The 17,334-nt window shown below is 35.1% G+C and overlaps 2 protein-coding genes across 4 annotated transcripts in view; one reads left to right on the top strand and one right to left on the bottom strand.

The window, feature by feature from the left end:
* LOC134670633 (neurobeachin) overlaps positions 1-17,334 on the bottom strand; it is a 604,515-nt gene that overhangs the window by 37,441 nt on the left and 549,740 nt on the right. The gene's annotated exons all lie outside the window — the stretch shown is intronic.
* Positions 1-17,334, top strand: part of LOC134670648 (facilitated trehalose transporter Tret1-2 homolog) — a 59,172-nt gene that overhangs the window by 8,662 nt on the left and 33,176 nt on the right. Inside the window, exons 1-2 of one of the 3 annotated variants that reach the window (XM_063528459.1) lie at positions 7,047-7,065; positions 15,701-15,833. In XM_063528459.1, the coding sequence (XP_063384529.1) occupies positions 7,064-7,065; positions 15,701-15,833 (135 nt within the window). In that variant the 5' untranslated portion in view covers positions 7,047-7,063. Of the gene's footprint in view, positions 1-7,046; positions 7,066-9,354; positions 9,667-15,700; positions 15,834-17,334 lie in introns of those variants that run through there. The other 2 variants (XM_063528460.1, XM_063528458.1) reach the window with 2 other exon arrangements.

The raw sequence follows: 17,334 nt of genomic DNA, 5'->3' as shown, positions 1-17,334 counted from the left end.
GGGGTCATTGGGGACATTCTTATACAAAAATAAATTATTGATTTTGATTTCTTACGCCTTGACTGTCAAGGTATTGTAAGATTTGACAACAGAGTCATGTTACTCATGTTCAAATAATTATGATTACCTTGTTCTCATGTATCTGACGGCAACTGTATTAGTTAAACAGGAAGTATAAAGTATTAGAAACATTCGCAGAAACATTATGAACATTCACAGCATGCAACAGGAAGTTATGAAATGTCCCCACTTAATCAATCTGTAGCAAAAACGACATTCTTACCCTAAATGAGCCGTTAATGTACATTTGTCTTAAATTAAAACCGGAAAAAGTCGCCAAAGGTCATGAGATCGTGTTAAAATAAGAATAATGACTAGGAACTACCTATGAATCGGTTTTTGTACTAATCATGAATAATTCAGAGTATGTTTGTTTTACGGAAAATAATGTTATTCGCGTTAATTTGTGGATAAAACCTTTTTTAAGAGCCAAGGTGAAGTTCAGTCCACCTTGCGACCCACGCTCGCAGTGCGAAACTAACTTTGGTTCCGTCAGTGCAATTATATGACCTATTGCCATATAAGATTGATTGCTTTTTTGATACTTACTTATCATTTACAAGGTATACGTAGTTTTACAGGTTACAGATTGCTTTGGGCCTAGCTAAACTTTTAGTTGCAAGAAAGCAGTCGTTCATATATTGCAAAAGTAACATGTTACTTAATTATACAATAAATGGGTATTAAATCTTTAGTGTCAGTACTATTCTTAAAACTCTCATTTAAGATCATCTTCTTTAACCGTCCCGATGGTTTTGGTGTATAAGGCAATATCAAACTAGACATAAACTTCAAGTTTTCTCATTTACATTGTTACTTTTTTGTTCAAAATAGTAACTAATAAGTAAATAGGGTCTCAAAATTCCAATTAATTTATTTTTATTATATTATTAACCATAAAATTTGCGTTGGCGTTGACCAAGTGCCAATGCCACATGACAAAAGGTATATAAAGGTAGCTATCACACTTTTATGAAGATATAAAAAGGCTCGAGCTTCGTGGGAGTCTTGACAATGAAGTAATATTTATGAAACATCAAAATAATGAAAATGGCAAAGGTGTTTTAAAGGACGGTTACAATGTATGGATACAAAAGTTTAAGTTGCGTTGCAATTGTTAAATCAAATCAAATATCATTTATTATCAGGCAACTAAGGCCTATAGATAGGTACATACCTGACAAACTAACATACATACAATAGTATATATAATCTTACAAGCTAAAAAAACACACCACAACAACAACACAACACAACAACAAAAAACATAACATAAACAAACAACAACATAACACATATGGTTAAGTAACATAGGAATGCTATAATTATATACCTATTTTGTGCACCATATACATAACTAATTAGATACTTAAGGGTTTTTAGAATTCAATGGCCGAAGTTACAATACGAGACGAGGTCGACCTAATTAATGTACCGATGCACACAATATCTTTTTCTAAGACAGCAGCAAACATCTATAATTATAAATAAAATCAATGCAAGTACCTATACGTCCAATAATAGTTTAATTTGGTTTGTAGATATTTGCCTAGAAATTGGAATATATTTAATAAAATACCTATGGCAGTATAAAATGTACCAATAGTCAATTAGTCGGGCAATATAATATAATAGCCAAAGTATATTTCTATTTGTCATATTTTCACTTAAATTTTTAATTACATAACTTTATTGGTTGTCACGAAGGATGATTTCAAATGACATATGTTTTTCTTTTGTTTTAGCAATAAATGACTTATCTATCTATCATAATATCTTTATAGCTGTATCACCTTATATAGTCATCTAGTTGTATGTACCTGGAGCCTGAATCGGCTCAATTTTCTGTCAAAACTATGTAATTATAGTAAAAAGCAATAAACTATAAAAGTTATTTCACCAGGAATTCCATACAGTTTCATTTTAATTATGAGAAACTATAGAAAATTCCGGTCTGTTTCCTGCAAACACGAACTTTGGCCTTATTATTAACATTACCAATAAGTAATAGTTACTTCTAAAAGAGCTTCAGGCTGTTGGCTGACATTAACAAGGCCTTGGGCAGTAAATACTGGAATAACATTCTAGAAAGCAACTTCTTAATTAAGGCGGAAAAGTTAAAAACTGTTAATGAATGAAATTTACAACCGGTTATTCCAATTTTTATTTTTGGTCGCTAAATTCTGTCGCATGAGAGGTAATGAAGTTGATGCAGTTTCTGCTATACTATAATCTAGGTCCAACTGGAGTTGTGCTATTGCGATAAAAAAAAACCACTACAATACATTATGACTTAAATTAGAGGCAGAATTTTCACAGATAATGTATTTCTGTTGCCGCTATAATAACAAATAATAAAAAGTACGGAACCCTCGGTGGTCAAGTCCAACTCGCATTTGTCCGGTTTTTAATCGTATCGTTTAAATATACCTAGGTGTCATGTGAGTAATAACGGCAAAAACTGTTTGCTGTAACGTATAAATACTTTTATTGATATATTAATAGCCACATGCGCGTGCACTTCCGGAAAGCAAACGGCGACACTTCCCACCGCTTCCGGCTCCTGCGAGCACAGATTACTCCACTAGATGGAGCAAATCAAATACGACGAATGCCGCTAACATAACACACTTAGACGCTTTCATGAGTCTCATAGATCTCAAGGTGAATCCAGGGTTTTTATGTTGTAGTAAATATGTAGGTAATCTAGCGGTACATTCAAATTCAACCATTTAATTGAAACATTACCCAAACACAACTCATATCTGATTCACATCATTAAAAGCAAACCACACTACCACAACATCCAATAGATTATAAAATATATAAAAATAAATATAGCAATCAATAATTAGCGGCGGGATATCTTCAACGTCCTACCCATCTCTTGTTTCACTACATATATCCGTCACACTTTATGGACCTCCTCTAAATGTTTTACGTACTTTATGGGTAGGTACAAATCCCTAGTATTTTAAAATAAGCATGAGTCATTGAGTATGATTCCTAATAAGAATTCTACTGGAGGTAATCTACGCATACGGTAAATGGTAACATTTGTCGTCGCACGCGCAACTCCCGCGTGAAAGGATCCTTGTAATGTCAAGCTAAAAATATATCTGATCAGTTCACTCTCGCTGTTTCTGTTATTGTTTACACTATAAACAAACATGCTCATATGTATATAATGTATAATACAAATACATGTCGTATAAGTTTAGGTTTGCTATACGTCAGCATTTTCCCTGACATGTCAGAATATTTGATCTTTTGTCAGGATTGCGGGGGGACTTGGCAAGTGTCAGAGTTTGTTAGAAACCGCAACTAATTACTATTTCGACGCTAACAGTTTGAAGTTGGGTAGATTAAAGGAAAAGATCTGCTCTAGCTACACATAGATATTTAATTTTCGAGTATGACCTTCTAAGAAATATTATGATTTTAAGGACTTTTGTGAGGAAATTTCATTTTTTAAAACGTTACGTATATCATTTCGTTTTGGCTACGACTACGACGCCTTTATTCGTACTGGTAAAGAAATTTTTCTGCTCCTAACTCGAAATATAGGTAAAAAGATCTACTGGTAGTAATAGGGTATTAGTGTCCTTAACCGTCTTAAACGACTTAATGGAGGATTTCAAAATGCAGAACGGAGTCTGGTAAATGTACTATGTACTGATCTGTTGACTTTTTGATGAAGTTTTTTAATGCGGAGTGTACATTTTGCAAGAGTACGTAAACTAATAGCTTTGCCGACTGTACGTGAATTAGATAATTGTTAGTTCATTTCACTGTTATATTTCAAAGGAAACTTGTCCTAGGTTTTAATGAAGTTATATATTTGAACTCCGGCCTACGTCAATTCTGTCATGAGTTCATGACACGATGGTTACTTAAGATTTCTTATGGTAAAGGTATCTTGTGGTAAAGGAAAGTGACGTAACTTGTTAAAAAACGGAATATTTAAATATTGTCAAAGAGAGGAACGATTTGTGTTATTTACTAACATGTGGTAAACATTATTTGGTAACATGAGCACACCGGCAATTCCAGAAGCCTACTTATGTTGACAGTAGCACGTCCGGCCTTGCCTGCTTATATACAAAAAAAAACAGCAGTGTGAACGATGGTATTCGATTGTAAGCTGATTTCTAGTATAAATTGAGCTATATACATGTAACAATTAACTGTAGTAGGAGGTCACACTTAAAGTGGTTTCCTTATGGTGACGCGAGGATTACGGATTCTTTGCGAACCAGCAGTACGAGTATGGAGTCAATAAGAAGATAAATATTTAAATCTTATTGTTAAACTGACTAACTCTACGAAAATCTCTTCTAAGAATTAAAAGCTGTGGTTATCCTCAAGAAATAAAACTGCTTTTTGGAGCTTTGTGACGTGAATATTAACGAATCATGCTGAATTTACAACAATTGCCCACTCATTTACATTTGAACTACGCTATGATGTACTTTACGAGTTTATACTCGTATGAATAATATCACATTGGTGCGGATGGGCACGTCGCTCCGGTGTGTGTGTGTGTGTGAGCCAGACAATTTTTTACATGGAAATCAGAGTCGACCGGACAATTCCCGGCCCTATTGCCTTTTACCCTAGTATACAAATTTTTGCTAGCAATCTTAGCGCTAAGCTAAACAACGCACGTACTCTATATAGCATCTAATGGGTAATTGTCTACCGAATGGACACCGGTGTTATAGGGCAGACAAACAAAGAGATGCCTGGCGACCTCAATCATTTTGCAGCAAGTGCCTTGGCTGGCGACTTCGGAGCATGCAACAAACCGTGATGCAGGGGAGGCCTTTGCCCAGCAGTGGGACTCAAAATAGGCTAGGTATATAAAAAAGTTGTTTCACATCCAAGGGGCCCACTGATTAACAGTCCGCCGGACGGTATCGGCCTGTCAGTTGTTCGGAATTGTCAAAATTTTGTTCTAACTGACAGGCCGATACCGTCCGGCGGACTGTTAATCAGTGGGCCCCTTTAGCAACGATATGTCGATAGTTTTTATAGACCTACGTATTGAATAATTTGCACTGGTGAGACCATTTCATCTAATTCGCTCCAAACTTCATAGATCTTGTTTGCAGTCCACTTTACAACTAACCAGAAGATGGAGCGGATCTATTCAAATAATATTTCCGAGTAATTTTCCAAGATGACGTTCTTTGTTAAAATAACATTTTTTTTATTTGTAGCTAATATTTGCGCATGTATCTTGTCCCTAAGCTCTGTTTCCTAGGATAGAGGTGCCGTCATATAGCGGCCGTCTCCGCACAAAATAATACGGCAAAATATAGGTAAGGTGTATTCGGGTAATACCGAATGTCGGATAATTCCGAAATTCAGATGAAAATCACCCTTAATTCCATCATAATAAAAGTCTCTTTTCGGAACTATCCGACAGTTTTCGATAATCGGAATTACCCGAGTAAACCTTATAGATAAAGTAGTATTTGGTATGGGGACGGCGCCGCTATCCTAGGAAACCAGAGCTTTTCTAGTGTGTTTTTAGGGTCCCGTGTGCAAATGTTGCTGAATACCTATTAAGTCTGCATCCATCTTTAATTTTTTTAATGTGTATTTCTACTGCAGCTTAAATAACAAATTATACAATACAATACTTTTTATGGCCGACATCAATAAAAGAAAATGATGCAAAATATGAGTCAACACAAAATTTGCACAATCGGCGGTCTTACCGTTAACAAAGCGATCTCTTTCAGACAAAAAAAGTTTCTTTCTCTATTACGGTTAAACAATTTAAAGATACGTTGCAAATGTATTGACCCTTAAACAAGTATCACTATAAAGAATAACATTTTAAGAAAGAACGTTATTTTAACTAGACACTAGACAGAATAATTTCAGTGTCTGAAATTCCCATACAAACACAGACGGATCGGATGTATTTACACAAATGGTATGGTGGGTAATTGATTCTCTCTACACAGACATCGCGTGTCGATAATGAACGCTTTATATACATATGTACCTATATATATCTATCTAATAATCGGCACGTGCTGACCATAGATACCCGCACTATTTTAGAACACACATTTCTATATAGATCGAAGCTAAAGTGGACCAATACGACCTTCAAACCTTCAAAAAAAGAGATTACTCTCATCTTAAAGGCCTGCAACACCTCTTTTTGATAACTGTATCTCTACAGCTGACTATATATACATAGGAAAGACGTCCGTTTTCCAGACAGGTTCATTACACGAAGATCGCGAGAGAACCAAAAACGTTAGGTCAATTTCAAGTTATGTTTTGGCGCAGCCAAAAGGTTCAGCGGTTTTTAGCCGAAACCAAACGTTCGACCGAAACATGATTTTTTGCCGAAACCTGCCTAAACCGAAACTTCGTTCCTTAGAGCATTTGATAACCGGAATCGCCTTTAAGAGCTTACCCCTCTGCCGAAAACTCCTTCTGTTTGCACAATTGTGCAAACTTTTGTATGGACTGATCTGACATGGCTATTTGTACGTTAGGTACAAATCATGTAGAAATAGCCATACATGTGACGTGCTCATCCCCCGCAAAAATCGGCAGACTGTTTTGTACAGAAAATGATAGCCAAGGCGTCTCCAGTTACTAAATGCTCTAAGCTTCGTTCGGATACTACTATGTTAGTGTTATTTTGGCTCCTGGTTGTTTAGTCAAAACAACACTAAAATAGCAGCTACGTGTGATCAAACGGTCAGAATAACAAAACACGATCCCAATAGTCCCATTTGTATAAATGTCTGCGTCTCAGACAGTAGGTAGCTACAATTTCTACAGAACATTTCTCTAGTAGTTAAACACAGTTTATCAGTCGCAGATAACACAGATAACGCTGTTTATACGGAGAGATGTTCAGTAGTAGGATAAACATCAGTTGATGACGTTCGTCTCGTTGTGATGAAGGAATTGTGCCGGTCACCAGGGGAGAGGTGACACTTGAGATACGGAGTAACGTTGCAATACAATGTAAGTTTTTCTAGATATCTTAATAGGTAGATTACATAAGGTACATATGTATTTGAAAAATAATACTAGGTACTATACTGCAAAACGTAATTCAAGACCAAAAAAAGTAAGACAATGTTGCCACTGCAATAATTTGTTTGTAAAATAGTAAATTCCTTTTGATAAATAATCACGCTAAGATCATTTATTTATTAGTAACTTTACTCCTACGATTTAAAAAAGTACTTTTATTTACTTATTTTTATATAAATACAAGACGAGCTAGTAAAAAAGTGGCAACATTTCTTACTTTTTTTGGTCTTGAATTACGTTTTGCAGTTTAAATGCTAAAAAACATATTTAAAAAAGAGTTTATCGCGAATTAAGCTTGTTACCTTTATTGCCAACGCAGGTTTCTCTGATGGTGGTCGCGGATAACGCCAGTAAACCCGTTGAAATGTCGGAAATAAACGTAACAAATTAATTCGCGATAGACCCTGTTTTTCAAAACGCGGTAGTTTTAAATATTGACGAACAAATAATTACTTTAACTCTTTCCTTGAATTATAAAATAACTAAATAAATTATATAATATAATAATAAATACCAAATAAATTATAAATAAAATATATTTTAGACCGTGAACCCTTCATAGGGCATTCAAATCCATATTGTCCACCCAGCATGACATTTACGAAATTATTCTATGCAAAATCAGAAATTTGAATCTTTAGGACTATGCACTGGCCATGAGACTCAATTGTGGATTTATTAAAATCTGTCCCGTGAAAGGGTTAAGTTTATTTCGAATAAAACACAGAAACATAAGAAGTTGCAAAATAAATATTTAGTGATTATCCTCTATATTCTATATAATATAAAAATAATAATTAAAATTCATCCGAAACGACCTTTAATTATAACTTCTGACATGATTAGCGTGCAATGTTGTGTCATAATCAGGCAAGATAAATTACCTGTAAAAGTAGGGTAATTAAAACGAATGATAAAGTCAAAAAGGTCGTAGTGACGTGTGCGACGTTTCCTGTTCAGTGTTCATGTCATTAGATGCTACATTGTGAAATTAACACGTTCCCTGTGCATGCATCATATGTGTAGCATTTTAGGGTACATATGATACGTGCATGCACCACTAATGATGCACGACCCCATATAAACTTAAAGCACTGCCAAAATTTACACGTGTGAGCTAGGTCTTTTTAATTTGCATGCACATACTGGCTATGAACTTTTTGACAAAAAACATGTTGCACGTGAGGACTCAATTTTTGGTTCTTAGGTACACAGGGAACGTGTTAAGAGTACTTTACTGTACAGTCAGTAATAAGTACTATTCGCTTAATATCTTTGCATACAAACTTCTAAGCAGGGCATAGATATTGCATCAAAATTCAATGTTAGAATAGAACAGAGAATAAAGAGCGTTTATTCGAGGCAAAATAAAAAAAGCAAATTGTACTGGTAACCATGGTAACTCCATGATTTAACCGGTTAACCCCGGGTTGGTGAATGGTGCAAGGGCAGGGCAGGTGTCTTACTGTCTCTATAATAGACTAAGTAAGAGGGTTAATTAAACTTAATTATATTGTCACCATTATGCGAGAGGATTATGCTTTACTTTTTCCCGTTGACATTTATGTATTCTTAGCGACATCTGTAATCACTCGCAATCAATTATGAGTTTTAATGGTACGCTATTAACAGATGAGTGTCGTGGACAAGATATTTACTTAATTGTTGCATTGAAATGAGATCTATGATTAATTGCCTACTGTAACGAAATAATGTGTGTGTTATTTTATGTGTTACAAAAGAAAGTGTTTGGTGATTCATAGATAAAAAAAAAACAAAGAAGTTCAGTGCCAGCTCTTGGAAATCAAATATGTACCGTAAAATGGGCCTAGTGTGCTCCAAAATTTTTTTCATTATTATATTGTTGTAGGTATGTTGATCTATATAATGAAGATTTTAAGTAGACATCACTATTAGGTACAATAATGTTGTACCTAACACTTAAATGAGGTTGTGATATAGTTTTAATGCATAGAAACTGTTGGAAGTCCAATTACCCACCGAGGAGCAAAGTACGGTTCCCATAATAGTAATTTCGCCCAGTGACGTCATCACGAAGATGTGCCAAATTAGAAAGATTCCCGTTCAAGATGACGTCACTACTGTCATAGACATTTCCTGTGTTATGACGAGCCGCCCACGAGTTGGGCGTAGAGCAGGAAAAGTTGTCACAACAATACTATGCGTTTATAAAACAAGCGCCGCCGGCCGAAAGCCGCTTCAGTACCGATACCGTGCCGCACGCGCAAGGTCAAGAGCGCTCCCAAACAGACTCAAACAGTCGTGAACTACCGCCTGAGTGGCATGCTCCCTTAGCTATTAAAGAAAATAATTAAAAAATAAAACGTTCCATTTTCAAATATCGCCGCGAACGTGTTTGTGTTCCAAATTTAAACGCTGCCGGCGAAAGTGTGTCGCGAAAAGCGTTGTGCGAGTGAAGGACTGTTTTCAGTAAATCAATTATATTTGGAAGTAATATAATAATTAATAAACATCGTATTGCGATTTCAGTTTCAACTGTGTTAAAAAGTAAGTCATAATTATGAAGTAGGTACACGTGTTAATTATGGTTAATGGTCTTAATATATGCAGTTACTAAAGTAGGTACAAGGTACAAATACATAGGTATATTTTATATGAAATAATATTTCTTCCATGACATGTTTCAGTTTTATGAAAATTTTGTTAGGTAGGTACCACTAACAACACATATAAAAAATAGCCATATGACCCCTTACTTCACTGTAATAATATACGATATTGTATTGTGATAACATACGATCGGCAGAAAGCCCAGGAAATAATTCTACAACATGATACCATTTTTAGTGCTCCGTACAAAACTTTCGGTCTTCAAAATAGGTTAGATGTGTTTTTCTCGGAGACCGCTTAAATAAGTAGATAGGTCTACCTTCTTAAAATTTGGAACAGTTATACATACTTACCAAATCAGCAGTGGACGTCTTATGGCTGAGATGATGATACATACTTAGCAACCACGAACACTATTTTAAATATTTTGGCATATTTAAAATAGTGTTTCATGGGGAAATTTGGGGGTTAAGAGGTGAAAGCTGAATTTATTCTTCAATTTTTTACACACCTACTATGTACAAGTATAATAATTAAAATTTATATTATTATTTGGTATTAAATCTCTCATATTATATTGTAAATATTTCCCGCACCTATCTGGTACAGAAAGTCTTCTGGTATTAAGTTCGCCTTTTGTACAACTTTTACTGTGCCATAAAGTTGAAATAAACAACGAACCCACGCTGTTATATCGTCGCCCAAATCGAATGTTTAATTTGTCTTTGGCTTTTATTTGTAGTTTTTTTTCCTTGTTCTTATTTTGTAGTTTCACAGTGCCTTGGTATTTACTGTAATGCTGCGTCACTTATTTAAGTAATCTTCTCTTCTTCTTCTCTCCTTGCCTTTATCCCACCACTACATTATGCCACTTATTTAATTATTTATGTAATAATTAAAATAAAATAAATAAATATGTAATTCCCTAAAACGGTAAATAAAAGCACACCTCGCCATCGTCATACACACATTTAATTAACACGATTCTGCACGCGCGTTACACGCGTACCGCAAACCGTATCGTGCAGTACAGCTCATATATATGTATCCGTTTATTCACCTTATTGCAATGAATTGAGGTGCAGAAGTGCATACTTATTTATGAGCTCGACTGTGCCGTAACCGTAAGGCGCTATCAGACCCATGTCAACATCCTTGAGTGGCCGCATCTAATCAGAAATCATTCATTATTTCAACTAAATGGTGGTTTTTTAACTAGTCAATTTTAAGAGTGTCCCACTAGCGCAATGGCTTCCCCAGTGTTCCACCATTTATGTAGTCCTCTCCAATGCATACTCCCACCACTCTTCACAATATGTATCTATTTGGACCCTTCTTTAGGCTTCCTCTGCCTTGATAAATAAAATAAGTTTTTGGCAAATATTTCGTTTTTGGTAGGTACAAGCTTTTATCGCTGAGCGCTGACTGTACTTCTCTTACGACAGACAACTAATACTCACAGAGTTCCTATGGCCACCTCCTGTCTCCATCATCAGATCAGCTCGATGGTACCATAATATTGCATTGTCATCCGTTTTATACATGCATGCAAAATTTCAGCTCAATCAGAAACCGGGAAGTGGATCAAATTTAACTTGCAAGATTTTATTACAGACAGACAAACAACGGTCAAGTAAAACTAAATAAAAGCTTGTAATAAAAATATATACTTTATATTTGAAATAAGTTCAAACTCAAATACGGAAGTTATCAGCGAAATAAATTATGTAGCTAATGTTTTCAATAAGCCTAAACTCAATGAGATTGCGTTTTGTGTTAATAAGTTGCAATGTACTGGCAAAATTACGTTGGTGAATAAACTGTGGATTAATAAGACATCAAGAAGTGTTTAAATTTAAAGCAGCTTATAAAAACGTATGAACAAAAGTTTAGGAGAAAATACGTGTAAAAATGATTCTGTTAGTTCTATTAAAATAAGTTATGGTAAATTAATTTTGATTAATTTATTTCCTCGCATAACTGCAATCGTTAGATAATAGTAGTTTATGTGACTGCTACATAATGAAAGGCATTAAAATACGAGTGTGGGTTTAAGAAACGAACGAAGTGAGTTTCTTAAAAGGATCACACGAGTGTTTTAATGCCTAATTATGTACAGTTACATACACTACTTTATCTACACACATATTATTACTTTCTATTATATATTCACTAACCTCATATTTCAACCGACATCCATCGTTGCTGTCTGACTTAACTCGCAGATTTGAGAGGTGGCGGCTCCTAAATATCTTTTTATCACTCATTTTACACGATACTTTTGCTTAAAGTTTGTTTAAAAACAACTATCAAATCAATTTTATAACCTAAAACTAATTAAAAGATGAAACTGTAAGTCAAATGGCGGTAAATGAAAACTTTTTTTCACAAATGTCACGCATCCGTAGTTTTTTTTAATTCATAGACAAAAGAATGAAGTCCCTATTCTCATGCCACTCGAGATCAAATGTCGTACGGTTTATATTAAAAAAGTATACCGAATTGACGTTTCGTATCGATAATTGTTTTAATATCTATGGATACTAGAATAGACACCCACTTGAGTTTTGACAGCTGTTCCAAATTTAAAACTCATAACCTTACAAAAATCTGTAAAGTTATAACTTTAAAGTACAATTTTTACCTACTACCACAGATAAGAAAGTTCTCATAGTAAAATTGGTTGTGATAATGCTGGTCATTTCCTACGGTTTCTGAATGCATTTTAGAGCAGTAATGATATGTGCGTAGATAAACAATATACCTTGATGAATACTTCAGTATACATACATACATATATTACTTATTATATGTAGCATTGTTACTATAATGATAATATCACCGTCAACATCTTCGACGTAAGGTCTAGTAGTTTATTAGCTAGAAACGATAGTAACGTGACCGTAAACTACTCAGTATAAATGTCTGTAAAATTTGCACTAACTGCAGTAAAAGAAACATTTAAACATCTATCAAGACTTATCTTTTAATTATTCGCACAAAGGCACATCAATAAGACACGCAGATAAATTTAAAAACATAACAAATATAATTCATGAAGCATTTACACCTGCGTATATAGAATCCAAGAACTTTATCAACTAAAATATACAGCTGTGTAAACTTACAAAAAATTTACAAGAAGGTTTAATAGATCACAAATAAAGAAAATATAACGAGGGCATCACAAATATAAAAAACAAAATCGTCAGAGATAAAAATGCGTATTAATAAGGAGGTCAATAGGTAGTTAAAAATAAACATAACGAGATCACTGAACTAATTGTTGTTATTAATAATAAACAATAACAGACAAAGACGAGGAAATGCGTACATTACTGCAATTGCAATAAAGTAGGAGGAAATTATGATATGGCATAATTATGTTATCGTATTTAAATACTGTTATTTACATTCTTTCTCGGCGTCTAAGCATAACTCTAATATGTGATTATTGCTTTGTGTTTGTGTTTTAACTGTAGATATAGTCACTTAAGGATTGTGAACGAGGTATACTTATTAACATAGCATGTGTTTTTTTCTCTAATTTATCAAAAAATAACATCAAATTTAGGTAATATAATAGGCTCTGCGTCCGGACAATATTGTAGCAATTTGACTTGAAATATACACAAGACAAAAATAGTTAATGTTATGTACCAATTATGTGTTTTCCTTAGTGGTATAATATGTTAATTACATAATGTTTACAATTCGCGATTTAATTGGCGCAGAGATAAAGCCAGTTACCATCATTAGATTTATCATAATAGCTAATTTTAAAAGTGAAACATACTGTCTATCAGTGGCGGCGTGTCCATAAAAGCCGATTTCCACCGGCTTGCCTAGCTTTGGATGTTTGAGCAGAGTTGTAAAGGAAATATGTAAGTCAAATTAGCCCCGGCTTGCCTATGAATATGTTTGACGCGCCGCCACTGCTGTCTATGCCTTATCTATTTTGCTAAATATTCCATCCAGCGGATCCAGCATTTATTACGACTACAAACTACAAGATATGACATAAACGTGCATACAATTATACAGGGTGCTTCCTGTAACAGGAGCAATAAATTAAACTAAAGGCTGTACTCCTCAAATTGACCAACATTTGTTCAGCAACTTTTTAAAATTATGAATCCTTTAGACTTCCTCTTTTTCATACAAAATAAATATTGCCTTCAATGTACGCTGACATCAGTGTGTTTGACGTTACTTGTCACGCTTTTAACATAACAAAATTTGCAATACATTGCGCCTTAGAATAAACTTTAAAGTGTAATAAAAATCAAAACATGAGTTATTTTCAAAAGTTGCTAAACAAATGTTGGTCAGTTTGAGGAGTACAGCCTACAGTTTAATTTATTGCTCCTGTTACAGAAAACACACTGTATACATTGTTTTAATGTTATTTAATAAAGGCGGATATTATGAAGTTTAATGTAAACACAGCAATAGTTATCATGTTTATCAAAATGACTAACAAATATGACATATTGCAGTTTTATCTTCTATCGCTTGAGATGAAAAAGTTCCGATTAAAAACACTGTCAAATCTATATAAAAACGACCGATAACAATATAAACATCTAGACTTTTCCCCTTTGTATTGAATCATATTTTTCACCTTAATGCAATCAGCTAGAGTTCAAAAATGCATACTTTATTTTTATTTAGCGATAACAATTTTTGTGATATACAAATATTTAATATAATATAACTGGAGCATTTAGAATATGACGTGTGATTAATAAAAACACAGTAAGATATTAAAATGGCACATCTCGACATGCTTTTGTTTTGAAGGATGTCGCGTCGGGGGCTGAAGTGGAACCATGTCATGCGATACGATCGTCAACGTCTGCTGAGCCGATCTCGAATGAGAACAATCTCTCTAATGATTATTGTCATATCGCGTTGTGCAGGCGCCATCAGATATGTATATCGAAGCGGCTAAGGTGCTCACGAATATCTGTACACGCCTCTATTGTTAAGGCGTTAGAGTGCGTGTCCACATAATTTGAGCATGTCGGCCGCTCCCATCCCATATATCTGATGGCCACCGTACAGCTATCTTAACTAACCATTTGTAGATCTTGTGTCTTTGGAATAAGGTCCACGAATTGTCAGTTCAGCGTCATATCTGTGAGTTATTGCTGTCAATCTCAACTGAATGTTACCGGCATTGTCCTATATGACCTGCTTTAAATAAGAAAGGCCCAACATATTGCTTTAACACAATGCGCAGCTTTCTACAGGATCCAAATTCGTTTTCGTATCTTACTTATCAATCTTATCATGCAACGGTTTTGAAATGAAAGCTTCATTCAGAAAGCTCAAGCTAAAGTGATTTTCTCAGAACTTTGAACTATTTTGGAAATGCGATAAATTCATACGTATTGCCTTAAACATTTGAATCCACTCCCTTGTAGACTCGGGTTAGGTGAGGAGGTTCCTAAGAAATTTTGCCACCAACATTCATTTTAAAATTAATATATTTATGAACTGACCGTTAGTATACTAAGCTTACGAAATTGTACTTTGCATATTTTAGTAGGAACATCGAATTTTTTTTTTTTGTTTTATTATGAATGGGCTTACTCATGGCCACAGACTAGCCGAGGCGTAGACGTGGCCTACGATGGAGCGAGCTCGCCCAGAAGGTGCCTGTTCACTCTTGATTTGAAGGTTGCCGGGTTATAAGAACACGGAAATATAGACGCCGGCAGGGAATTCCATTCCTTGGCAGTGCGCATAAGGAAAGTAGAAGCAAAGCGCTTCGTGCGAATTGGTGGAATATCTACCATGTAAGGATGGAAACCGGCCGTGCGTCCAAAATTCTCTATTAGCTACACATGAAATTAGAGAATTCTTGATAAAATCCCTTTTAATAAAATAGCTCAACATTTTTCACCCGACTGTTAAAAATAAAAGTTTGCCTAACTATGAGTTTAACCACAGTTCTCGTTTGCAGGAGCGCGCGTTTCGCGCGGGGCGCGTGCGGGGCGTGCGGAGCGTGCGCTGCGTGCGGCACTGGGCGCGCGCGCACCATGCTCGCCACCATCAAGAGCTGCTGGAAGGTGTGGCGGTATGGCGACCTCTACATGGTAAGCAGCCTTCGCAGTTGTATGGGTTTCTGTAGTAGCCGTTGCGTTGCTGAAGGCAATGCATGGCGTTAAACGGAGACCAGTCGTCTTCAACAGTTAAAGCAAGTGTTAATCAGTGCAACTGGTGATGTTCAAATGCATCTAGTATTCGAACAGATAGAGCGCGTCAGTTTTCATTACAAAGGGTAATAAATAACCAGAGATCGGAAAAATTGGCGTCATTGCTCGTAATAATATAAGTAATAAGTGTTGTTTATTGACTAGGGAACAAAATTAAATCTCAGGTAAAAATTAATTAAATGATTAATTATTTAGTGGAGTCATGTCCACATTATTGCAAGCAATGACGCCAATCTCTCCGATCTCTGTAAATAGCTAATTAATACTGTAATCGCCCACATAGCTTTCAATCCCAGTACAAAGATTTAGCATCTAACGTAGTCTTATGTAAAATTCGACAAACTTTAGTTAAATTTTGACTCTTTCTAACGCGAATGTCAAAATTACCGATAGGGACAAAAGTGGACAAACGTTTAAACTTGACAGGGGTTTATAAAAACACTTATAATATTCAATAGCATGACATACTCGTATCTGACTGCAGTAAATGTGTAGAGCACCTAAATGCATATCGGAGTAAACCCAAGGATGCTGACGTCAGAAGAATCGGCGATCAGCGAAATGGATGACAATTGGTCGTAATGGCCGTTACGTGGGGTTGTGCAATAGAATGTATCACATGCGAGATCTAATTAGGAAAGCAAGGTTGTATAATGCGTTTAGAATCCGTCTAAAGTAATTCAGTACTGACTTTGACGTGACAAAGTGTGGTTGTGGCACAATACACGTCATATTTTCATAAATATTTAACGTTCGTGGTGATGCGTCCAGTCGTCCACACTTTGTTACTCTAACAAACGGATGATTTTATTTCTTGAGCAAAAATATTCAAATCTCAGTAGATTTCAGTCAGAATAGTACATTTCGATGCTAGTGCGGAAGGTATGTCATTACATCACGAGTACAGAGATATCTTGCCACGAGCCGCAGGCGAGTGGCAAGACTCGGGACGAGTGAAGAATGACATTTCCGCACGTGTATCGAACGACGTTTTTTAATACAGTTGCGAAAAAATAAGAAAAACATTATTAATCGTACACTAAACAAAAGTGGTAACAGTGACAGCTCGGTTAGACGTCGTCTTTAAGTATATTATATCTATGGGCGTTTGGCAGCTATTCCGTTCCATTCAGTCAACTTATTAAGAACGGAATTTTCAATATTGAATATTAAAAAATAAACGTGTTATAATGATGAAGAGGTAAGTAATTAAATATGAAATATGTAATATTTTTCGTATTCTTACATTAACGGTAGGTTTTTATGCTGATTACGACGTTTAAAGGAAACTAATATTAACACTCATCAATAAGTAGTCGTGAATTGGAACAAGTATAAATTTAAAAAAATTGGAAAACTAAAATGCACTAGTTCGAGATAA

Source organism: Cydia fagiglandana, chromosome 14 (assembly GCF_963556715.1).
Source record: "Cydia fagiglandana chromosome 14, ilCydFagi1.1, whole genome shotgun sequence".
NCBI lineage: Eukaryota > Metazoa > Arthropoda > Insecta > Lepidoptera > Tortricidae > Cydia > Cydia fagiglandana.
Note: the sequence above shows the minus strand (reverse complement) of the source record. Positions and strands in the feature narration are given on the sequence as shown.